The 26,853-nt window shown below is 37.6% G+C and overlaps 1 protein-coding gene and 1 long non-coding RNA gene across 16 annotated transcripts in view; both read right to left on the reverse strand.

Moving 5' to 3' along the window:
• LOC309633014 (uncharacterized protein) overlaps positions 1–26,851 on the reverse strand; it is a 57,225-nt gene extending 30,374 nt beyond the window's left edge. For 8 of the 15 annotated variants that reach the window (XR_014247241.1, XR_014247242.1, XR_014247243.1 and 5 more), the window contains exon 1: positions 19,334–26,538. Coding sequence is in view for 6 of the 15 variants with exons in the window: in XM_082401277.1 (XP_082257403.1) it covers positions 19,334–19,501 (168 nt within the window). In the remaining 9 variants the exon portion in view is untranslated. Of the gene's footprint in view, positions 1–19,333; positions 26,539–26,563 lie in introns of those variants that run through there. The other 7 variants (XR_014247245.1, XR_014247246.1, XM_082401279.1 and 4 more) reach the window with 7 other exon arrangements.
• The window catches only part of LOC309633029, a 329,590-nt gene that overhangs the window by 167,394 nt on the left and 135,343 nt on the right, over positions 1–26,853 (reverse strand). The window lies entirely within an intron of this gene.

Genomic DNA, 26,853 nt, shown 5'->3' on the forward strand with positions numbered 1-26,853 from the left:
TTGTAAGAAGAGATAAAACATTTTAGAAAAAATTTTCTACAAGAAGCATCAGCTCTAAGATATATTCGAACTTATATTTCAAAATAATTGATAACTTTATTCTAATGTTGTTACAGCCTATGAAATACTCTTAAAATTACCAATAACAGTTGCATCAACAGAGATGCTTTTCAAAATTAAAAATTATCAAAAATTATTTGTTAAGAGTGACTGATGTTACTTTCAATTATATCAATTGAAAATGAAGTTGCTAAAATAAGCTTTAATAGCCTAATAAATGAATTTGCAGAAAAGTGAAACCTAAAAAATTGTTACGATCAATCAAGATATATCTATATTGATATATAGATATAATAGAGTATCATTATTTATTGTATTATACAAAATTATGGCACCAAACTATTGTTTTTTGCAATTTGTGACATTAGTTGTTGTAACATAAATGTTATTACTCATCTATCACTATTACTCTTTCATGTTTTATAAAATATTTTCAAAAGAAAAACCTTTATATTTTGTACCTTTAACTGCACTTTCCCCCTGTATTTTGAAAAAGGGGCTCCACATTATAATTTTTACACTGGGCCCTGCAAATTACGTCACTGACCTTGACTGTGTTAAAAGAATGGAGGGAGGGAACATTGGAAGAGAATCCTTTAATGACTAGAACTGAAGATTTAAGTGTGAAAGTCAAATGCATATGGCTAATTTTTCCTTCTTTGAAGAATTTAAAGCCATTTAACTGATAAAGAGTCTATCTTACAGAAAAGAATTACTCTTTCTTTATAAAGATAAGAAGTGAGGGAGCTATCGTTTTGCTAATATTTTTATTTTCTCGAACTTTGGTGATTAGACTGGGTTAAATAAGGTGGCTCTAACTGAAAGAGAATGGGTAAAAATTAAAACTCAGCATCTAGGATTTGGTAAAGCTTTTACTTGTACATTTCTGTGTAACTGAGAAAGTAAATGATCCAAATGACAGTGTGACAAATCCTTCTGCAGGTCAGATCATTACCAATTATTTCCTTTAAATAAAATTGAAATAATAGCTAGTTGAATCAATGAAACCAAAAGCTGATTCTTTGAAAAGAATCAATAAAATTGGTAAGCTTCTAGCCAGGCTAACTAAAAAAAAAGCGGGAGAGAGAAGACACAAATTACTAATATCAGAAATGGAAAGGGGACATCATCACAGATCTCATGGACACTGAAAAGATAATGAAGGAATACTATGAACAACACTGTGCCCACAAATTAAAGTAGATGAAACAGACAAATTTCTTGAAAGACACAATCTGCTAAAAGTCACAAAAGAAGAAATATAATAGATAATCTGAGTAGGCCTATGTCTATTAAAGAAATCAAATATGTAAAATCACCTTTCAAAAGAGAAAGCACCTGGCCCAGACAGGTTCAATGGTGAATTCTACCAAAAATGTAAAGAAGAAATTGTACCAATTCTCTACAATCTCTCTCAGAGTTTAGAAGCAAAGGGAATACCTCCCAAATCATTTTATGAGGTCAGCAACACCCTGAGACTAAAACCAAAGATATTGTAAGAAAACTATGCACCAATATCTCTCATGAGCACAGATATAAAAATCATCAACAAAATATTAGCAAACTTAATGCAACAATGTATAAAAAGAATTATATACCATGACCAAGGGGGATTTATCCCCAGTATGCAAAGCTGGCTCAACATCCAAAATCAGTTAATGTAATCTATCACATCAATAGACTAAAAAAGAAAAATTACATAATCATATTAATAGATTGAGAAAAAATTTTGACAAAATTCAACACTCATTAATGATAGAAATAGAGTGGAACTTCCTCTACTTGATAAGGAATATCTATAAAGAATCTATAACTAACATTATATGTAATGGTGAGAAATTTGAAGCTTTCCCACTAAGAACAGGTACTAGGCAAGATTATCCCCTCTCAGCACTCCTTTTCAACATCAAACTGGCAGTTCTAGCTAATGCAATAAGACATGGAAAGGAAAAAAAAGGTATAGAGATTGGGGAGGAAGACATAAAATTGTCTTTGTTCTCAGATGACATGACTGCATAAAAATCCTAAAGAATGACAAAAACACCTCTTGGAAGTAATAGGCAAATAGAGCAAGAAAATAGGATACAAGGTTAATATACAAGTTGATTGCTTTCCTATATACCAGCAATGGACAAGTGGAATTTGAAATTAAAAATATAATACCATTTACATTAGCACTCCCCCAAATAAAATACTTAGGTATAAATATAACAAAATATGTACAAGATCTATATGAGGAAAACTACAAATTCTGATGAATGGAATCAAAGAACAACTTAAATAAATGGAGAAATATTCCATGTTTATGGATAGGAACACTCAATATTGTCAAGGTGTCAATTCTTCCCAACTTGATCTATAGATTCAATGCAATAGCAATGAAAATCCCAGCAAGTTATTTTATGTTATTGACAAACTGATTCTGAAATTTATATGGAGAGAAAAAAGACCCAGAATAGGCAATACAATATTGAAGGAAAAGAACAAAGTTGGCTGACTGATACTACCTGAGTTCAAGTCTTACTCTAAAGCTATGGTAATCAAGACTGTGTGGTATTGGTGAAAGAATACACAAACAGATTAATGCAACAGAACAGAGAGCCCCAAAATAGACCCAAATAAATTTAGTCAAACTAATCTTTGACAAAGGTGCTAAGGCAACACAATAGAGCAAAGATAGTCTTTTCAACAAATAGTGCTGAAACAACAGGACATCATCCACTTGTAAAAAAAAAAAAAGAATTGAGGCAGATAATTTAAACTCTTTACAAAAATTAACTCAAAATATAAATCAACTATACTTCAATAAAATAAATTTTTAAAAATTGGGCATTCCCTGGTGGTCCAGGGGTTAGGTCTCCGCACTTTCACTGCTGAGGGCCAAGGTTCAATCCCTGGTCAAGGAACTAAGATCCCACAAGCCACACAGTGCAGCCAAATAAATAAATTAAGTAAGTAATTAATTAACTCAAAATGGACCACAGACCTAAATATAAAACACCAAACTATAAGACTCCTAGAAGATAACATAGGAGAAAACCTAAATGAAATTGGGTATGGGGATGACTTTTTAGATATAACACCAAAAGCACAATCCAGGAAAAAAAATAATTGATGAGCTATATTATATTTCATTAAAGTTAAGAACTTCTGCTGAGAAAGACATTGTAAAGAGAATAAAAGGCCACAAACTGGGAGAATATATTTGAAAAAGACACATCTGATAAGGAACTATTATCCAAAATATACAAAAAACTCTCAAATCTCGGCAATAAGAAAATAAACAACCTGTTTAAAAAATGGGTCAAAGACCTTAAGAGACACCTAACCAAAGAATATACACAGATTACAAATAATCATAAAAAGATGCTTCACATCATAAATCATGAGTGAAATGCATATTAAAACAATGAGATATCAATGCACACCTATTTGAATGGCCAAAATCCAGAATACTGACAAAACCAATTGCTGACAAGGATTTGTAGCAACAGACACTCTCAGTCATTGCTGGTGGGAATGCAAAATGGTACAGCCACTTTGGAAGACAGTTTTTCAGTGTCTAACAAAACCAAACATGCTCTTATCATATAATTCAGCAATCTGGTTCCTTGGTATTTACCCAAGGTTGTTAAAAACTTATGTCCACACAAAAACCTGCACATATATGTTTACAGCAGATTTATTCATAATTGCCAAAACTTGGTAGCAACCATGATGTCCTTAGGTTAATGGATAAATAAACTGTGGTACATCCTGACAATGGAATATTATTCAGCACAAAAAAAAAATGGTCTAACAAGTCATGAAAATACATGTAGAAAACTTAAATGCATATTCCTAAGTGAAAGAAGTCAGTCTAAAAAGGCTATGTACTGTATGATTATTATATGATATTCTAAAAAAGGGCAAACTATTGAGACAGTAAAAAAGATCAGTGGTTGCGAGGGTTTGGGAGGGTGTGATGAATAAGTGGAGTAGAGAAAAATTTTAGAGCAGTGAAAATACTCTGTATGATACCACAATAATGGATACATGTCATTATACTATTATCCAAACCCATAGAATGTGCACCACAAAGAGTGGACCATAACATAAACTATGGACTTTGGGTGATTATGATGTGTCAATGTAGGCTCATCAATTGTAACAAAAGTATTACACTGGTGCAGACTGTTGATAATGGGTGAGGTTATGCAGGAAGTATATGGGAAATCTCTGTACCTTCTTAATTTTGCTGTGAACCTTAAACTACTCTAAAAAAATAAAAACAATGCTATGGAATAAACAAGGATGCAAAAAAAGACTATTGCATAAAGCAATAATTATAAAACTGGGGTTTTATGGGGCTTATCATATATAAAGATGCATAAAAGAGGCAGAGGTACCTTGGAGCAGTTTTTGTACGCTGTTGATATTATGTTGGTATTAACTGAAACTAGACTTTTAAGGATAATATGTTAATTTTAATCCCCAAATCAACTTTAAGAAAATAAACCCAAAAGTATAATAATAAAAATAATAAGTTAAAATTGGTACCCTAGAAAATACCTAATTACAATAACAGAAGGCAGTAATTTAAGAAGGGAAACACAAAAGATGAAAGACATATAGAAAACAAAGAGCAGAAAGTGATGCCAGGGGCAGAGACAAGATGGCCAAGTAGAAGGACTTGAGCTCACCACCTCCCACGAAAACACCAAAATCACACCTAACTGCTGAACAACCATCGACAAAATCACTGGAACCTACCAAGAAGATATCCTATATCCAAAGACAAAGAAGAAGCCACAATAAGATGGTAGGAGGGGCACAATCAAGATAAAATCAAATCCCATACCCATTGGGTGGGCAATGCAAAAACTGGTAAATAATTAGATTGCAGAGATTCTCCCACAGGAATGAAAGTTCTGAGCCCCAGGTCAGCCTCGCCTGGGGGTCTGGCATCGGGAGAAGGAGCCCCCAGAGCATCTGGCTTAGAAGGCCACAGGGTCTGATTGCAGGAATTCCACAGGACAGCAGGAAACAGAAACTGCACTCTTGGAAACTGCACACAGGTTCTTGTGCACACCGGGACCTAGGAGAAAAAGCAGTGACATCACAGGAGCCTGGGCATGACCTATCTGCTGGTATTGGAGGGTGTCTGTGGAGGCAGGGGGCGGCTGTGGCTCATTGTGGGGACAAAGACACTGGTAGCGGCAGTTCTGGGGAGTACTCATTGGTGTGAGCCAGCCTGGAAGCCGCCATTTTCTCACCAAGACCTGGCCCCACCCAACAGACTGTAGGCTCCAGTCTAGACTAGTCTGTAGACTGCTAGGATGCCTCAGACCAAACAACCAACAGGGCAGGAACACAGCCCCACCCATCAGCAGACAGGCTGCTTAAAGTTTTCTGGTGCAGCTTCCCACTAAACAAACCACTTGACATAGCCTTGCCCACCAGAGGGACAAGACACAGTGCCACCCACCAGTGGGAAGGAACCAGTCCCTCCCACCAGAAAGCCTACACAAGTGTCTTAGACTAGCCTCATCCACCAGGGGGCAGACAGCAGGAGCAAGAAGAAATACAACTTGCAGAATGGAAACCGTAATCACAGAAAGGTAGGCCAAATGAGACAGCAGAAGAATATATCCCATACAAAGGAACAAGATAAAACACCAAAAGAATAACTAAGTGAAGTGGAAATAGAGCCTATCTACCCAAAAAAGAATTCAGAGTAATGATAGTAAAGATGATCCAAGATCTCGGAAAAAGAATGGAGGCACAGACCAAGAAGATACAAGAAATGTTTAACAAAGACCTAGAAAATATAAAGAACAAAACAAAACAACAACAAAAAAACAAAGACAAAAGATGAACAATACAATAACTGAAAAGAAAAATACACTAGAAAGAATCAATAGCAGAACAAATGAGGCAAAAGAACAGACAGGTGAGCTGGAAGACAGAATGGTGAAAATTTCTGCCTCAGAACAAAATAAAGAAAAAAGAATGAAAAGAAATGAAGACAGTCTAAGAGGCCTCTGGGACAACATTAAATGCACCAACACTCATATTATAGGGGTCCCAGAAGAAGAAAAGAGAGAGAAAGGGCCTGAGAAAATATTTGAAGAGATAATAGCTGAAGATTTCCCTGACATGAGAAAGGAAACAGTCACCCAAGTCCAGGAAGCACAGAGAGTTCCATACAGGATGAACCCAAGGAGGAACATGCCAAGAAAAACAGTAATCAAATTGGCAAAAATTAAAGACAAAGAGAAAATATTAAAAGCAACAAGTGACAAACAAAAATAACATACAAGGAAATTCCCATAAAGTTATCAGCTGATTTTTCAACAGAAACTCTGCAGGCCAGAAGGGAGTGGCATGATATACTTAAAGTGATGAAAGGGAAAAACTTACAACCAAGAATACTCTACCCAGCAAGGCTCTTGTTCAGACTCAATGGAGAATTCAAAAGCTTTACAGACAAGCAAAAGAATTTAGCACCACCAAACCAGCTTTACAACAAATGCTAAAGGAACTTCTCTAGGTGAAAAAGAAAAGGCCACAACTAGAAACAAGAAAATTACAAATGGAAAAGCTCACCAGTAAAGGCAAACATACAGGAAATGTAGGAAATCATCTACACACAAATATGATATCAAAACCAGCAATCCTGAGGAGAGTACAAATGCAGGATATTAGAAAAGCATTTGAAATTAAGAGACTGGCAACTTAAAACAATCTTGTTTATATATAGACGGCTATATCAAAACCTCATGGTAACCACAAACAAAATATCTACAATAGATACACACACAAAAAGAAAAAGGAATCCAAACACAACACTAAAGATAGCCATCAAATCACAAGAGAAGAGAACAAAAGAGAAAGGGAAGAAAAAAGACCTACCAAAACAAATCCAAAACATTTTTTTAAATGGCAATAAGGACATACATATAGGTAATTACCTTAAATGTAAATGGATTAAATGCTCCAACCAAAAGACATATACTGGCTGAATGGATACAAACACAAGACACATATATATGCTGTCTATAAGAGACCCACTTCAGATCCAGGGGCACATACAGACTGACAGTGAGGGGATGGAAAAGGGTATTCCATGCAAATGGAAATCAAAAGAAAGATGGAGTAGTAATACTCATATCAGACAAAATAGACTTTAAAATAAAGACTGTTACAAGAGACAAGAAGGACACTACATAATGATCAAGGGATCAATCCAAGAAGAAAATATAACAATTGTAAATATTTATGCACCCAACATAGGAGCACCTCAATATATGAGACCAATGCTAACAGCCATAAAGGAGAAACTGAGAGTAACACAATAATAGAGGAAACTGTAAAACCCCAATTTTATCAATGGATAGATCATCCAGGATGAAAATCAATAAAAACATTATGCCTTAAATAACACATTAGATCAGATGGACTTCATTGATATCTATAGAGCATTCCATCCTAAAGCAGAAGAATACACAATCTTTTCAGGTGTACATGGAACATTCTCCAGTATAGATCACATATGGTGCCATAAAGTAAGCCTCAGTAAATCTGAAGAAAATTGAAATCATATCAAGCATTTTTTCCAAATAACACTATGAGATTAGAAAGCAACCACAAGAAAAAAAAACTGTAGGGGCTTCCCTGGTGGCACAGTGGTTGAGAATCTGCCTGCCAATGCAGGGGACACGGGTTCGAGCCCTGGTCTGGGAAGATCCCACATGCCGTGGAGCAACTAGGCCCATGAGCCACAACGACTGAGCCTGCATATCTGGAGTCTGTGCTCCGCAACAAGAGAGGTCGCAATAGTGAGAGGCCCGCGCACCGTGATGAAGAGTGGCCCCCGCTTGCCACAACTAGAGAAAGCCCTAGCACAGAAACGAAGACCCAACACAGCCAAAAATAAAATAAAATAAATAAATAATGATAATAAAAATAAAGGAATTCCTTTAAAAAAAAACTGTAAAAATCACAAACTCATGGAGGCTAAACAACAGACGCCTAACAACCAATGGATCACTGAAGAAATCAAAGAGGAAATAAAAAAATACCTAGAGACAAATGAAAATGGAAGCAAGATGATCCAAAACCTGTGGGATGCAGCAAAAGCAGTTCCAAGAGGGAAGTTTATAGCAATACAATCCTACCTCAAGAAATAAGAAAAATCTCAAAGAAACAACCTAACCTTACAACTAAAGCAACTAGAGAAAAAAGAACAAACAAAAGTCAAAGTTAGTAGAAGGAAAAAAGTCATAAAGGTCAGAGCAGAAATAAATGAAATAGAGAAAAAGAACAGACCAGTCACAAGTACTGAAATTGAAACTGTGATTTAAACACTCCCAACAAACAAAAGTCCAGGACCAGATGGCTTCACAGGCAAATTCTATCAAACATTTAGAGAAGAGTTAACACCTATCCTTCTGAAACTATTCTAAACAATTGCAGAGGAAGGAATACTCCCAAACTCATTCTATGAGGCCACCATCACCCTGTTACCAAAACCTGACAAAGATACCACAAAAAAAGAAAATTACAGGCCAATATCACTGATGAACATAGATGCAAAAATCCTCAACTAGCAAATACTAGCAAACCGAATCCAACAATACCTTAAAAGGATCACATATGACGATCAAGTGAGATTTATCCCAATGATGCAAGGATTTTTCAATATCCACAAATCAATCAGTGTGATACACCACATTAACAAATTAAAGAATAAAAACCATGTCATCACCTCAGTAGATGCAGAAAAAGCTTTTGACAAAATTCAACACCCATTTATGATGCAAAGTCTCCAGAAAGTAGGCATAGAGGTAACATACCTCGACATAATAAAGGCCACATATGACAAACCTACAGCTAACATCATACTCAATGGTAAAAAGCTGGAAACCTTTCCTCCAAGATCAGGAACAAGAAAATGTTGTCCACTCTCACCACTTGCATTCAACATAGTTTTGGAAGTCCCAGCCATGGCAATCAGAGAAGAAAAAGAAATAGAAGGAATCCAAATTGGAAAAGAAGAAGTAAAACTGTCACCGTTTGCAGATGACATGATACTATACATAGAAAATCCTAAAGATGCTACCAAAAAACTAGTAGAACTCATCAATGAATCTGGTAAAGTTGCAGGATACAAAATACACAGAAATCCATTGCACTTCTGTACACAAACAATGAAAAATCAGAAAGAGAAATTAAAGAAACAATCCCATTTACCACTGCATCAAAAAGAATAAAATACCTAGGGATACACCTACCTGAGGAGGCAAAAGACCTGTACTCCGAAAACTATAAGATGCCGATGAAAGAAATCGAAGGTGACACAAACAGATTGAAAGATATACCATGTTCCTGGATTGGAAGAATCAATATTGTCAAAATGACTATACTACCTAAGGCAACCTACAGATTCAATGCAATCCCTATCAAATTACCAATGACATTTTTCACAGAAGTAGAACAAAAAAATTTTTAATTTGTATGGAAACACAAAAGACCCCGAATAGCCAAAGCAATCCTGAGTTTGGGGGGGGGGCGGGAAACAGAGCTGGAGGAATCAGGCTCCCTGACTTCAGACTATACTACAAAGCTACAGTAATCAAAACAGTATGGTACTGGCACAAAAATAAAATATAGATCAACAGAACAGGATAGAAAGCCCAGAGATAAACCCACGCACATATGGTCAATTAATCTACAACAAAGGAGGCAAGAAAATACAATGGAGAAAAGACAGTCTCTTCAATAAGTTGTTCTGGGAAAACTGGACAGCTACATGTAAAAGAATGAAATTAGAACATTCTCTAACACCATATACAAAAATAAACTCAAAATGTATTAAAGACCTAAATGTAAGGCCAGATTCTATAAAACTCTTAGAGGAAAACAGAGGCAGAACACTCTTTCACATAAATCGCAACAATATCTTTTTGGGTTCACCTCCTAGAGTAATGAAAATAAAAACAAAAATTTTTAAAGTGGGACCTAATTAATCTTAAAAGCTTTTGCACAGCAAAGGAAACCATAAACAAAAGGAAAATACAACCCACAGAATGGGAGAAAATATTTGCAAATGAAGCGACCAAGAAGGGATTAATCTCCAAAATATACAAACAGCTCATGCAGTTCAATATCAAAATAACAAACAACCCAATCAAAATAGGTGGAAGATCTAAATAGACATTTCTCCAGAGAAAACATACGGATGGCCAAGAGGCATGTGAAAAGATGCTCAGCATCACTAATTATTAAAGAAATGCAAATCAAAACTACTGATACAATGAGGTATCACCTCACACTGGTCATAATTGGCCATCATCAAAAAATCTACAAACAATAAATGCTAGAGAGGGCGTGAAGAAAAGGGAACCCTCCTACACTGTTGGTGGGAATGTAAATGGGTACAACCACTATGGAGAACAGTATGGAGTTTCCTTACAAAACTAAAAATAGAACTACCATATGATCCAGCAATCCCACTCCTGGGTATATATCCAGAGAAAACCATAATCTGAAAAGCTACATGCACCCCAATGTTTATTGAAGCACTATATATAATAGCCAGGACATGGAAGCAACCTAAATGTCTATCAACAGATGAATGGATTAAGAAGATGTGGTACATATATACAATGGAATATTACTTAGGCATAAAAAATAATGAAATAATGCCATTTTCAGCAAGACAGATGGACTTAGAGATTATCATACTAAGTGAAGTACTGATAAGTCAGACAGAGAAAGACAAATATCATATGATATCACTTACATGTGTATCTTAAAAAATGATACAAATGAACTAATTTACAAAACAAAAACAGACTCACAGACTTCAAAAACAAATTTATGGTTACCAAAGGGGAAAGACGGTGGGGGGGGGGGGGCAATAAATTAGGAGTTTGAGATTAACATATACACACTACTATATATAAAATAAATAATCAACAAGGACCTACTGTATAGCACTAGGAACTCTACTCAGTACTCTGTAATAACCTATATGGGGAAAGAATCTGAAAAAGAATAGATATATGTATATGTATAATTGAATCACTTTGCTGTACACCTGAAACACAACATTGTAAATCAACTATACTCCAATATAAAATAAACAAAAAATAAATAAACGTGACACAAGAAAACTTTATTCTAAAAAAATAGAATGTTAGGTCTAGGTCACATGTTGGACATACATTTAACTTTTTAAGAAACTGTTGAATTTTTTTCCAAAGAGGTTGTGTCATTTTATATTTCCATTAGCAGTGTATAAGAGTTCCAATTCCTCCATATCCCTGACAACACTTGATATAGTTAGTCCTTTTTTCTTTTTAACATATTTATTGGAGTATAATTGCTTTACAATGGTGTGTTAGTTTCTGCTTTATAACAAAGTGAATCAGCTATACATATACATATATCCCCGTATCTCCTCCCTCTTGCGTCTCCCTCCCACCCTCCCTATCCCACTCCTCTAGGTGGTCACAAAGTTAGTCCTTTTAATTTTAGTCATTCTAATAGTTTATAGTGGTATCTCATTGTGGTTTCATTTTTCATTTTCCTAATGACTAATTTTGTTGAGGATACTGCCATTCGTATATATTCTTTGGTTTAGCATGCATTCAAATCTTTCACCCATTTTTTTTTTTACTAGGTTGCTTGTTTCCTTATTATTGAGTTTTGAGAGTTCTTTATATATCCTGGGTATTACTTTATCACACATACACTTTGGAAATATTTTATCCCAGTCTGTGGTTTTTCTTTTTGTTTTCTTAACAGTATCTTTTGAAGAGCGGACGTTTTAAATTTTGATGAATCACATTTTATTGATTTTTTTTTCTTTTATGGATCGTATTGCAGTATTGTATCAAAGGGATCTTCATCTAACCCAAGGACATAAAGACTTGCTTGTATGTTTCCTTCTAGATATTTTATACTTTGAGGTTTAACACTCAGCTCTAAGGTCCATTTTTCCTGTCTTTCCCTTCCTTTTTTGTGGGGACTCCAATTACTAGTATAGTAGGCACTGATGCTCTTTTCATTTATTTAAATACTTTTTCTCTTTGTGTCTCATTTTGGACAGTTTCTATTGTTATGTCTTTAAATTCACTGATTTTTGCTTCTGCAAAGTCTGACATGTAGTTAATTCAGCCGTGTGTGTGTGTGTTTGTGTATAATCTCATACAATGTATTTTTCATCTCCAGAAATTTGATTTTTTTTTTAAAAATTATCTTCCATGTCTCTACTTAATCCTTTGAGCAAATAGAATACCTTTAATGTCCTTGACTGCTAATTATAACATCTGTGCCAGTTCTAGGTTTGTTTTGATTCTTCTTGTTATGTGTCATATTTTTCTGCTACTTTGTATACATGGTAATTTTTTAGTGGTAATCTTTAATTGAATGCCAAACATTGTGAATTTTACTTTATTTGGTGCTGGATACTTTTCTACTATAAATATTCTTTTGCTTTCTTCTGAGATGCACCAAGGTTTCTTACAAATAGTTTGAACTTTGGGTCTTGCTTTTAAGATTTGTTAGGAGAGAGTGGAGCAGAATTTGTCACAAGGCTAATAATTCCCCACCTCTGAGGCAATAATCTTCTGTGTATTTTATGAAAGTCCCATGAGTTACAAGTTTTTCAGTCTTGCTTATGGGAACAGGCACTATTCCCTGCCCTGTGCGAGTGCCAGACACTATTTCTTCTAATCTCTTTGGTGGTTCTTTCCCAGTTATGAAGTAACTTCCTCATGCACATGTGTTGATCATTACTCTGCTGCATCCTTTAGGGAGATGCTGCAGATCTGATTTCTCTCTTTGTGCCACTCTCTCCTTTCTGTTATTCTGGTTTGTGTTATTAACAAAGAAACTGACACTCACAAATTTCTCAAATACCACACCCAAGCTCACATAGTTAGGAAGTGATAGGGCTAATATTTGGAGTCAGATCTTCCTTAGTACATGGCAGAACCCAGGCCTAGCAGCAGGGGTCGGGGAGAATAACTGGTTTCATTTTCATGGTCACCTGAGTAATTAATAATGAGAAGTACGAGTAGAGGGCAGTCAGCTCTCAAATAGTGAGCAGAAGAAGGCCTCAAATGTTGGCTTTTGATGGTGGACAGGAGGTAATTCTTTTTCAAAAGATATAAGTTCAGGTAAAATTGGGAAATTCATTTTGCTAGAAGCTCAGCTGCAAATAAAGGAAAACCTTAGTCAAGCAAAGAGGCAGAGATCAAAGGAAGCTCAGTCCACTTATGTAGAAAGGAATGTCTGAGAGAACAGAGGATGTACCTTCCTCTTGTCCTTGGAGCAGATGATGGCACTATTTATGGAATTCTCCCCTCGAAGAACACAGACTCTTTCCTTCAAGCTAGAATTGGCATGTCTGCCAAAGGATTTACCCAAGGTTAGAGATTTACTTTGCGGGGAGGAGCAGGGGCAGACCATGAGGATTCCAGTGAATGGGGCAGTTTGCACCCAATTTAAATTTGATCTAGATATTACAGGCCAAACTTTTGGAATCTTAATCCTCTGGCAGGACCTGTGGGCTGGAGGCCAGAGATCTGATAGACATGCTGGTTAGAGAAGCCAAAAACCAACACAGTTGAAAAGAGAACTGACTTTTAATGTTGTCAGGCCAGAGCAATGGACCATGCCAAGTGGCCTCTGGGATGGGCAACAACTGGTCAGGGACAGAATTGCAAGGCTGAGTATCAGAATAATTGGATGCTTGGAGCCAACAAAGAGGCATGAAAAAGTAGAAGGGAGAGAAGTCATGCAGCCAGGGAACATAGGATGCCCCCAAAATGAGACCCCAGTGCTGCCAGGAAGAAGTCTGGGGGTGGTCAGATGATGAAGGCAGAAAGCTTAGGATAAAGGTTGATGGATATATTTTTATTGAGAGAAACCATAAAGCAGAACACTCTGAGAAACCCCCTTTGCCCCACAATGAGGGATTTAGCATTATTCCGATTTTGAAAAAAAAAAAATCCAAAGTTAACATTGGTTATTCTTGTGCAGTAGGATTATGGGTAAGTTTTATTTTGTTCTTTGTAACTTTCTTTTTTAAGCTTTCTTCCATGGGTTTGGATTCTTTTCATAATAATTATGATGAAAACCAGCAGCCTGGAAGCCACAGGAGGGCAAAACAGGGTTGGAGCTCCTTCCAAGCCTCATTATCAGAGAACTGTCATTATTTGACCCAACTAGTGCTTCCCTGGAAGACTCTACTTGCAGTGCTGTCTTGATTTGACATGACTTAGGGCTTGCCCTGACCGAGAAAAGCTTTTTCCCCAGGGACACTTGTACAACACATTTAGAGTCAACTGTTTAAAGGCTGCCTGAAGCAGTGAGTAACAGTTGTGGCGAACAACAGGCTTATTAAAAATCTGAAAAGAAAAAAAAAAGAAAATCTGGGGAATGAGATGCCCATTGGGCCTTTGAAAAGCTCTGATATATTGCTAGGAATCTAGAAAGCCATGAGCATACAGCATACATACATCTGTGAACATGTCCTAGAGAGAACTGAGAAGGCTCTAAGTCCTCACCTGAGGCTCTTGGCAAGCAAGAAGTGAAAGTTAAGGCAGAGTTGTCAACTGCCTGGCAGTTGTGTTGAAGACACACATTCACACACACACACACACACACACACACACACACACTTACCATTAGCAAAAACTGGGAGACTTATTGGTTCCCAACATTTACAGAAATCTCTGTCTGATCATTAGCTGAGAACTAACCTGAGCAAGCAGAGACTTCAGTAGTTGACAAAGAATACAGACTTGACATAATTAGTTCAGAAGAGTCACTAAATAAACAACAAACAGCAATAACAACAGACTGTGAAGAGGGGGAAATTCTGAATTCTAAAACTTCCACAATATATTACTGAAAATGGACATTTTTCAACAAAAAATTATGAGACACACAAAGAGAGAAGAAAATACGGCCCATAAACAAGGGGATAAAAGGAACAAATAAAAACTAACCCTGAGGGAGGCCAGATGTTGGACTTAATAGACAAAGGCTTTAAATCAGCTATTTCAAATATGTCTGAATCATGTCTAAAGAACTAAATAAAAGTATGAGATTAATGTCTTTCCAAATAAACATCAATAGAGATAGAAATTATAAAATGAACCAAATAGAAATTTTGGATTTGAAAAATACAATAACTGAAATGAAAAAAATCACTAGACGGGCTCAGCAGCAGATCTGAACTAGCAGAAAGAATGAGCAAATTTGAAAATAGGTTGATTGAGATTATCCAGTCTGAGGAAGAGAAATAAAAAGGATAAAAAAATTTGAACAAATCCTAAGAGGTCTGTAAGACACCATCAAGTGTACTAACATAATCATAATGGGATTCCCAGAAGGAAAGGAGAGAGAAAAAGAGGCAGAAAGAATATTTGAAGAAATGGCTGAAAACATCCCAAATTTGATGAAAAACAGTACACATCCAAAAAGCTCCACCAACTCCAAGTAGGATAAACTCAAAGAGATCCACAATTAGACATATAATCAAACACCTGAAGACAAACACAAAGAGACAATCTTGAAAGCAGCATCAAGTAAGACATCCTTAGAAAGGCTAACACTTGATTTCTCATTAGAAAACGTGGAGGCCAGAATGAACTGGGATGACATATTTCAAGTACTAAAAGAAAAAGACTATCAACCAAGAATTCTATATCCAGCAAAACTACCCTTCAAAAATGAAGAAGGGTTTAAGATATTCCCAGATAAACAGAAAATCTGTCACCAAGAAACCTGCTCTACAAGAAATATTAAAAAGTCCTTCAAACTGAAATGAAAAAACACTAGATGGTAACTCCAACGCACATGAAGAAACTGATAGAGCTAAATCAATAGGTAAATATTAAATATAAATATGAATAGTTTTTGTTTGTAACTCTTTTTCTCCTCTATTATTTAAACAGGCAACTGCATAAAGTGATAATCGTAAATCTATGTTGATGGCCGTACAATGTACAAGGATGTAATGTGTATCACAATAACAACATGAAGGTTGGCACAGAGACACAAAGCTGTATAGGAGCAAAGTATATCATTGAAATACAGCTGGTATTAATATGAACCAGATTGCTATAAACTAACATGTTAACTGTAATCCCCTGGGCAACCACTAAGAAAATGACTCAAGTCACATAGGAAAATAAATGACCGGGAAATTAAAATGGTACACTAGAAAATAAATATTTAGTACAAAAGATGGCAGTAATGGAAGAAGAGAGAAATGAAAGACATAAGACATATAGAATACAAATAGAAAAATGGCAGATGCAAGTATTATCAGTAATTATATTAAGTGTTAGTGGACTAAACACTCCAGTTAAAAGATATTGACAGAATCACCCAACTATATGCCGTTTATAGTATACCACAATTAGAGATCAATAACTGAAGGAAATATGAAAAATTCACAGATATGTGGAAATTAAACACACTTTTAAACAAACAGTGGATCAAAGAAGAAGTCACAAGGGAAATTAGAAAATACATTGGGATGAATGAAAACAAAAACACAACATATCAAAACTTATGGGATGCAACAAAAGCAGTGATCAGAGAAAAATTTATAGTTGTAAATGCCTATGTTAAAAAGAAGAGGTCTCAAATAAATAACCTAACCTTCGACCTTCATAACTAGAAAAAATAGAGCAAACTAAACCCAAAGCAGGCAGAATTGAGGAGAGAATAAATATTAGAGCAGAAATAAATTAGAGAATAGATAATTGATAGAGAAAATTAATAAAACCAAAAGTTGGTTCTTTGAAAAGATAAACAAAACTGACAATTTTTTAGCTAGACTGACAAGAAAATAAAAAAGATACTCAAATTACTAAAATCAGAAATGAAAGATACTATTTCTGACCTTACAAACATAAAAAGGATTATAAGGGAATAATATTAACTATTGTATGCCAACAGATTAGATAATGTAGATGAAATGGATAAATTTCTGGAAAGACACAAACTACCAAAACTGAATCAAGAAGAAATAGAATATCTGAATAGGCTTATAACAAATAAAGAGATTGAACTGGTAATCAAAAACGTCCCACAAAGAAAAGCCCAGGCTCCGATGGCCTCACTGGTTCATTCTACCAAACATCTAAAGAAGAGTTAAGGAACTCCTGTAAAAAATATAGGAGGAAGGGACACTTCGCAAATCATTACCATGATACCAAAACAAGTAAAGAAATCACAAGAAAACTACAGACCAATATCACTTATGAATATAGATGCAAAGATCCTCAATAAAATGTAAGCAAACAGACTCCAGCAACATATAAAAAGGGTAATACACTATGACTGAGTGGGATTTATTCCAGGAATGCAATGTTGATTCAATATATGAAAAGCAATCAATGTAATACACTATATTAATAAAATAAAGAACAAAAAATTATAATCATTTCAATAGATATGGAGAAAGTACAGGCATGCCTCATTTTATTATGCTTCACTTTATCGCACTTGACAGAGAGTTTTTGTTTTTTTTTTTTTTACAAGCTTAGGGTTTGTGGCAACCCTGTGTTGAGCAAGTCTATCGGCACCACTCTTCCAACAGCATTTGCTCACTTCATGTCTCTGTGGCACATTTTGGCAATTCTTACAATATTTCAAACTTTTTCATCATTATGATATTGGTTATGGTGATCTGTGATCAGTGATCTTTGATGTTATTATTGTATTAATAATTGCTTTGGGGTGTCACAGACCACAACCATATAAGACAGCGAACTTAGATAAATGTGTGCGTTCTGACTGCTCCACTGACCAGCTGTTTCCCATCTCTCTCCCTCTCCTTGGGCCTCCCTATTTCTTGAGACACAACAATATTGAAATTAGGCCAATTAACAACCCTACAATTGGCCTCTAATTATTCAAGTGAAAGGAAGAGTCACATGTCTCTCACTTTAAATCAAAAGCTAGAAATGATTAAGCTTAAGGAGGAAGGCATGTCTAGAGCTGAGAGAGGCCTCAAGCTAGGCCTCTTGAGTCAAATAGCCAAGTTGTGAATACAAAGGAAAAGTTCTTGAAGGAAATTAAAAGGGCTATTCCAGTGAACACACAAATGATAAGAAAGCTTAACAGCCTTATTGCTGATGTGGAGAAAGTTTTGGCAGCCTGGATAGAAGATCTAACCAGCCACACATATTCTTAAGCCAAAACCTTATCCAGAGCAAGGCTCTAACTCACTTCAATTCTATGAAGGCTGAGAGAAGTGAGGAAGCTGCAAAAGAAATGTTAGAACCTGCAGAGGTTGGTTGATAAGGTTTGAGGAAAAAAGCCATCTCCATAACAGAATAGTGCAAGGTGAAGTAGAAAGTGCTGATGTAGAAGCTGCAGTAAGTTGTCCAGAAGATCCTAGCTGAGAAAATATATGAAAGTGGCTAAATAATAGCTTTCCAATGTAGACAAAACAGCCTTCTATTGGAAGAAGATGCCATCTAGGACGTTCATAGCTAGAAAGAAGAAGTCAGTCTGACTTTAAACCTTCAAAGGACAGGCTGACTCTCTTGTTAGGGGCTAATGCAGCTGGTGACTTTAAGTTGAAGCCAGTACTCATTTACCATTCCAAAAATCTTAGGGCCCTTAATAATTATGCTTAATCTACTCTGCTTGTGCTCTATCAATGAAACAACAAAGCCTGGATGGCAGCACACTTGCTTACAACATGGTTTACTGAATATTTTCAGTCCACTGTTGAGATCTATTGCTCAGAAAAAAAGATTCCTTTCAAAATTTTACTGCTCAGGGGCTTCCCTGGTGGTGCAGTGGTTAAGAATTTGCCTGCCAATGCAGGGGACACAGGTTCGAGCCCCGGTCTGGGAAGATCCCACATGCCGCGAAGCGACTAAGCCCATGAGCCACAACTACTGAGCCTGCGCGCCTGGAGCCTGTGCTCCGCAACAGGAGAGGCAGCGACGGTGAGAGGCCCGCGCACCGCGATGAAGAGTGGCCCCCGCTCGCCACAACTGGAGAAAGCCCTCGCACAGAAATGAAGACCCAACACAGCCAAAAATAAATATAAATAAATAAATTTAAAAAAAAATTTTACTGCTCATTGACAATGCACCTGGTCACCCAAGAATTCTGATGGAGATGTACAGTGGGATCAATGTTGTTTTCATGCCTGCTAACAAAACGTCCATTCTGCAGCCAGTGGATCAAGAAGTAATTTTGATTTTCAAGTCTTATTTAAGAAATACATTTCATAAGGCTATACCTGCCATAGATAGTGTGATTCCTCTGATGGATCTGGGCAAAGTAAATTGAAAACCCTCTGAAAAAGATTCACCATTATAGATGCCATCAGGGACATTCGTGATCTGTAGGAAGAGGTCAAAATATCAACATTAACGGGAGTTTGGAAGAAGCTGATTCCAGCCCTCATGGATGACTTTGAGGGGTTCAAGACTTCAGTGAAGGAAGTAACTGCAGATGTGGCGGAAATAGCAAGAGAACTAGAAGTGGAGCCTGAAGACGTGCTGGAATTGCTTCAATCTCATGATAAAACTTTAATGGATGAGGAGGTGCTTCTAATGAACGAGCAAAGAAAGTGGTTTCTTGAGATGGAATTTACTCCTGGTGAAGATACTATGAGGACTGTTGAAATGACAACAAAGTATTTAGAATATTACATAAACTTAGTTGATAAAGTAAACAGGAGAGTTTAAGATTCACTTCAGTTTTGAAAGAAGTGGGTAAAATGCTATCAAACAGCATTACATGCTACAGAGAGATTGTTTGTGAAGAGTCAATCCGCGTACAAACTTCATTGTTGTCTTATTTTAAGAAATTGCCACAGACACCCCAACCTTCTGCAACCACCATCCTGATCAGTCAGCAGCCATCAACATTGGGGCAAGACCCTCCACCAGCAAAAAGATTACAAGTAGCTAAAGGCTCAGATGATGGTTAGCATTTTTAGCAATAAAGTATTTTTTAATTAAGGTAGGTACATTTTTTAGACACAATGCTATCACACTTAATAGACTACACTATAGCGTAAACATAACTTTTATATGCTCTGGGAAATCCCAAAATTCATGACTCACTTTATGGCAATATTCGCTTTATTGTGGTTGTCTGGAACTGAACCTGCAATATCTCTGAGGTATGCCTGTATTTGACAAAATCCAACATCTTTTCATGACAGAAACACCCAACAAACTAGGAAAATATAGAAACTTCTTCAGCTTTGTCAAGAAAAACCTACGGTTATCATCATGCTTAATGGGCAAAAACTGAAAACCTTCCCCCAAAGATCAGGAAAATGTCTTCTCTTACCATTCCTTTTCAACATTGCATTGGAGGTTTTACCCTGGGCAATTAAACATGGAAATAAAATAATAAGCATACAAATTGGAAAGTAAGAAAACTATCTCTATTCTCAGATGACATGATCTTGTAAAATCTACAGATTACACAAATGATTAGAGCTAACAAATGAGTTCAACAAGGTTGCAGGATACAAAATCACTATACAAAAATCAATTGTATTTCTATAATCTAGCAATGAACAATCAAAAAATGAAATTAAGGAAGCAATTCTATTTACAATAGCATCACAAACAATAAAACACTCAGTGATTAATTTAAGAAAATAAGTGCAAGACTTGTACACCGTAACAACAGAATATCATTGAAAGAAATTAAAGAAGACCTAAATATATGGAAATACGTCCCATATTCATGGATTAGAAGATTCAGTAATATTAAGATGGCAATACTCACCCAATTGATTTCCAGATTGGAGGCAATCCTTATCGAAATCCCAGCTGTCTGTTTTGCAGAAATTGGCAAGTTGGTCCTAAAATTTCATATGAAAATGCAAGGCACCCAGAATAGCCAAAACAATCTCAAAAAAGAAGAACAAAGTTGGAGGACTCACACTTCTGGATTTCAAAAATTAATACATAGCTACAGTACTCAAGGCAGTATGGAACTGGCATAAGGATAGATAGGTTGATCTGTGAAATATAACTGAGACTCCAGAGATAAACCCATACGTTTATGGACAATTGATTTTTGACAAGGGTACCAAGACAATTAAAAGGGGAAAGAACAGCCTTTACACCTAAAGGACAACTGGATAGCCACACAGAAAATAATGAAGTTGTACCTATTCCTCACACCAAATTAAAAAATTAATTCAAAATGGATCAAAGGTCTAAATGTAAGAGCTCTTAAAAGAAAACATAGGAATAAAATTCAGTAATATTAAATTAGGCAATGGTTTTAAAATATGACAATGAAAGCACTATCAACAAAATAAAAAACAGAGTTCATCAAAATTAAACACTTTTGTGCTTCAAAGGACCCCATAAAGAAAGTGAAAAAGACAACCCAGAGAATGGGAGAAAATATTTTTAAATCATACATCTGTTAAGAGTCTAGTATCTAAAATAAAGAAATGTTACAATTCAGTAAAAACAAAAATAACCCAGTTTTAAAATGAGTAACCGATATGAATAGATATTTCTCCAAAGAAGACATACAAATGTCCACTAAGCACATGAAAGGATGCTTCACATCATTAGTCTTTAGGGAAATGCAAATCAAAAGCTCAATGAAATACCACTTCATACATGCTAGGATGGCTAAAAAAGAAAAGATGGTGAGGATACGGAGAAATTGAAACTCTCATGCATTGCTGAAGTACAGCTGCTCTGAAAAATAGTCTGGCAGTTCCTTAAAAAGTTAAACACAGAATTACCATATAACCCAGCAATTCCACTCCTAGGTATATACCCAAGAAAATTGAAAACATATGTTCACATGAAAATATTTGAACTTGAATGTTTGTGACATTGTCCAAAATAGCACAAAACGTGGAAACTACCCAAATGTTCATCAACTAATGAATGGATAAATAAAATGTGGTATAGCCATAGAATGTAATATCATTCAGCCATGGAAAAAATGAGGTACTGATGAGACAGGCTGGGACCTGGGGCGCTTTGCTGCAAGTGTTTGCACCTGGACAAACGTCTCCTTGAGCAACAGAATACAAAGAAACTATAAGAGGCTAAAAATAAATGCTTGCACACACAGTTGGGGTGAATTATGAACAAGACACAAAAACCCAACTGCCACTTCTGAGGTGTCAGGAGCAGAAGCAGGGTACTGCGCATGCCCCCTGCACTCACCACCACCCAAGGGGTGGGCAAACTACCCCTCTGGCCTGACCCCTGGACCCGCCCTTACCCTCACCCCATATAAGGGACCAACTCGCCTCCACTCAGGGAGTGAGCAAGGGAACCTGTTACTTGTTTTTGTTCTCTCCTGCTGCAGCACGAGTCCCAGTAAGGCCTTGCCTGAATTTAAAGAGTCCAAGAACCCGGGTCAGTTACACTGATGCATGCTACGAAATGAATGAATCCTGAGAACATTATGCCAGGTGAAAGAAAAACCAGACACAAAAGGCCACAATGTTGTATGACTCCATTTTTATGAAATGCCCCAAATTGGCAAATTCACAGAGACAGAAAGCAGGTTAGTCACTTCCAGGGACGTGGGGGATGGGAGAATGGGTGGGGAGTGACTCCTAATTGGTACAGAGCTTGACTGGGGATAATGAGAATGTTCTGGAATTATATAATACTAATGGTTGCACAACTCTGAATAGATTAAAACCACTGAATTGTATATTGTAAATGGGTGAATTTAGTGGTAAATGAATTATATCTCAATATTTTGAAAAGTAAGTCAGATCACAGCATTCTTCTCAAAATGCTCCAACAAGTTCCTATCTCAGAGAAAAAGTCTAAGGAATACAAGACTCTGTAGAGCCACTGCTCTGACCACTGCTTCTCTGAACTCATCTCCCATCACTCTCCCACCTGACAGTCCCCCTCCAGTCACACTGCCTCCTTTCTGTTCTTTAAACACGTGATCATGCTCCCACCTCAGGGCCTTTGCATTTGCTTTCCCCTCAGCCCTGGATTCAATCCTCCACATACCTGCACAATTAACTTCTGCACCTCTGAGGTCTTTGCTTGAATGTCCCCCTTTCAGTGAGGTCTACCCTAACTACATGCCCCAGTACTTCTTTTCCCCATCCCCACCTGTTTCTTCTCTTTTGCATTTATCCCTGTCTAAAATACAACACGCTTCTCTTATTTCTTTCTTACTTCATATTTATTGTCTGTTTCCTCCCACTAGAATTTAAGGTCCGTGATAGCCAAAATTTTTGTCTGCTTGTTCACTACTATATGTTTCACACTCTACTGGGCAGACAGTAGGTGCTTACTAAATATCTGTTGGTGACTACAGAATAAATGAATGCCTACAGGGATAAACGGATCTGGAGAACCTGTTCTGAGAATGAAAGCATTTCCAGGTTCAAACAACAGACATACAAACGACTTTGGGGATAAACTTTTTTGAAGGTTGGATACTGCCCTTTATCAAACACTTATTCAAGCCTAAGAGCTGTCAGATGTTTTCTGACACCTGCTAGTTAATCATCGTGACCACACATGAAAGTGGCAGGCCCCAGGCCCTTTTCTTTCAGCAGCCAAGCGTGTGAGCTTTGCTCAGCTTCTCATCTTTGATGCTCACATTTTGCTTGTACTTCTTCCTCGATTTCACACAGTGACATGAACTGCTGGGGAACTCTCTCTGTCTCTCTGTCTCAGGACATTTGTGCTTTGAGTCTGTCTAACTCTGGACCAGCTCTGCACACTAAAGACACTCTGGATGTGCCTATTGATAGGAGAAGGAGTCCTCCAGCAGGAACTCCACGCCACCTGACCTCGCAGCCTCCTGAGCTCCAGAAAGCATCTTTGTGGTGCTTCCACATGTGCCCGGCAGGAGCACACATGATTAAATGTACAAACATTTAAGAGCAGGCTCAGTGCACAGACGTTTGTATTATTGTTTTTAACTTCTGATTCATTCACTCTAGGGATTCAGGCTTTCCTTGATGGAGACCTAAAACATGAGAGAGAGAAATTTTTTTGGCTTCTAAAAAATCATAGTGCTTTCAGGAATTTGAGTCTTAGCATGAAGAAATCCCATCTGCTGCTGCCATCTCCACTTTCTATTTTGCGGATAAAATAGCTCTTGCTTTGTGTCTGTGTGTAGAGCGTGGCAAAAAGATAGGAAACTCATAAAATGTCAAAGGACCATTTCTGTCATATTCAAAATCTCTTTCTCCTCTGGTATCCTGAGATGTCCTCTTGAGTCGCAAAAATGTTTTCTCTGCAGCAGCTGACCCTACCTGTGCTAATGATTTCAAGTAGCACCTGTAATCCAAATTAGTATAATCCAGAATCTAGCCCCAACACACCTGTTTTTGGTCCGCCTAAATATCCCACAGGCCCTTCAGGTTCTTTCTATCCAAGACTAACTTATTATCTTTCCACCAAAACATTTTTTTAAAATTTTAATTAAAATTAAATTTATTTATTTATTACATTAAAATTTATAAAATTAATAAGAAATAAGAACCCCTGGTTCTCCTTCTGTTGTCAAGCCTGACTAATAGCATTACTTTCTCCCCCTCAAGGAAACCAGGAAATTCAAAATCAAGCTTGGTTCTCTGCTCTGGCTCCATGCAGATTCTGTCAGTCACTAAACGACTGCTTTGACCTTATTTTAATGAACTTCCTAAATTTTCCTGACCATATATCTTTTGAAGAAGGATTACCCTCCTGCTCACACTCAAAAGCCAACAGTGGGGGCTTTCTTCTGCTCACTGCTTGAAAGCTGACTGCCCTCTACTCCCACCTTGCAACACTGATTACTCAGGTGACCGAGAAAATGAAACCAGTTGTTCTCCCCAGCCCTTGCTGGCTGCCCTGGTGCTGGGCCTGGGCTCTGCCTTGTGCTAAGGAAGATCTGGCTCTGTTACCGAACCAAACTTGGGTCCACTCGCCCAACACACAACTACGCCAAATCTACCGACACTGGGCTGTGGTGAAGGAAAGTACAGTGGTTACTGCAAGGGACCCAAGATGGGGCCAAGCAAGGAGAACAGGCAGCTCATATGCTCAAAAGACCCAAACTCCCTGATGGCTTTCAAGGAAGGGTTTTTTAAAACTGTATGAGGGAGAGGGTCACAGTGTCTATCATCAGCTTCTGCACAGTTCTGATTGGTTGATGGGGAGGTAACAAGGTGCTATTTCGGGAATCTCAACCATCAAACTTCTGGCTCCAATCAGTCTGGGGTCTAAGGGCTGTGTGGTCAGCACACAGTAAACTTCTTCCACCTGGTGGGGGTTTTAAGTATCTGCAAAACAACTCAAGGATAGGGCGCAGGACATTAACTATAGCCCTTGAGGAGGAACTAAAGGTCCTTGACTTTGTTTTATGCCTAAACTATTATTATTTTGTCCTGCTGGACTGTTTCCTTTGTTTTTGCATTATCTCATTTCTCTGATTAAATTTGCTCTTGGAACTCAGGAAAGGCCTAATGGGCTAAAGCTTTTCTACAAACAAGATGCCGGGGACACAGGGCGTCTGTGCCCAGGAAGGCACTGCAGGGTCCTGCTCAGTTTCAGCCCTATCACTTCCAGCCTATGTGAGCTTGGACGTGATATTATATGCCATGCATGCAATAACACAGAAATCAGACCTATAAACATAGATTATCGTAAGAAAGCATGGTAAATGCATAAGGTAGTAGAGATCCATAGGTTATCCCATTCTACTGGGCTGAGCCTCCCTAGATTTCTAAGGAAGGCTGTGCAAATTTTGAAGCTTCCATTTTTACTTTCAGGGAGGACTATACTATGGGAATCCCCACTAGTTCAGAAGCTGAGTCCCTCTCCCGTTTCACCACCATGCTGCCTCCTGAAGGTGGGCAAATGAGGCCCATGGTTCCCAGGGGTCCAGGCCTAACTCTAAAGCCTGGCTGGGGCTGTCTAAATCAATCCTGAGGTCCCATCCAATTGTCCAATAAAGGATAAGGCCCAGAGGGCTGAGAAATCTGTTGCCTTGTGCACATGCATTATTCTCAATGAGAACATTATTTCTTTACAAACACAGATTCATTGTTCTGAATCCTAAGTGTGAACCAGGAATTGGAGCTAAGAGAATCTTACACTTAGAGCCCTAGGCTCAGCTACTGTCCCACTCCTCCTAAGGAGACATATCTCTCTGCACCCAAAACCCGCTTTCTAAAAGAGCTTATATTAAGGAGACTGAAGCCGGAATTAACTGAACTATATACCGTGGGCCACTGCTTTGCCAAATGAACAGGAGCGAAGGACGAGGCTGCCCCCAAGTGGGAAACCCGCAAAAAACAGAGACGCTTCCAATCGGCTTGCAGTTCAGTTCAAGAAATTGAACGAGCTCTGCATTTCCAGCTCGCAGGAATTCCCCTCCTAGAAAGCTGCTAGGGAGGAAATTAGGGTGCAGATTCTTTTACTATTACCGGGGGATGGGGGGCTGAGAAAACAGAATAGGCGAACCCATTGTCTCCCAACCTCCCGACCCTATAAAGCACCTGGTTAAATGCAGACTCCGGATCCTCACCGCGGAGATTTTGATTTGCTAAGCCAGCAGCACTGGGAACCTGGGGTCTAGGTTTCTAACCACGTGATACTGATCATCCGGCAGATTTGGAGATTCTGGGATGGGAAGCAACTTTCTGTTTTCCTTCCAGGGTCTCGAGCAGGGGCCGACCTCTTGTGGGCCATGGGAACCCAAAAGTTGCTGTCTTCCTTGAGCTTTCTCGCAGCCCCCAGCCGCCACTCTGGCGTCTCTCCAGCAGCCACTGCGGAACCCCGCCCACCA

Source organism: Balaenoptera borealis, assembly GCF_965194805.1.
Source record: "Balaenoptera borealis genome assembly, chromosome: 8".
In the NCBI taxonomy this organism is placed as follows: Eukaryota; Metazoa; Chordata; class Mammalia; order Artiodactyla; family Balaenopteridae; genus Balaenoptera; species Balaenoptera borealis.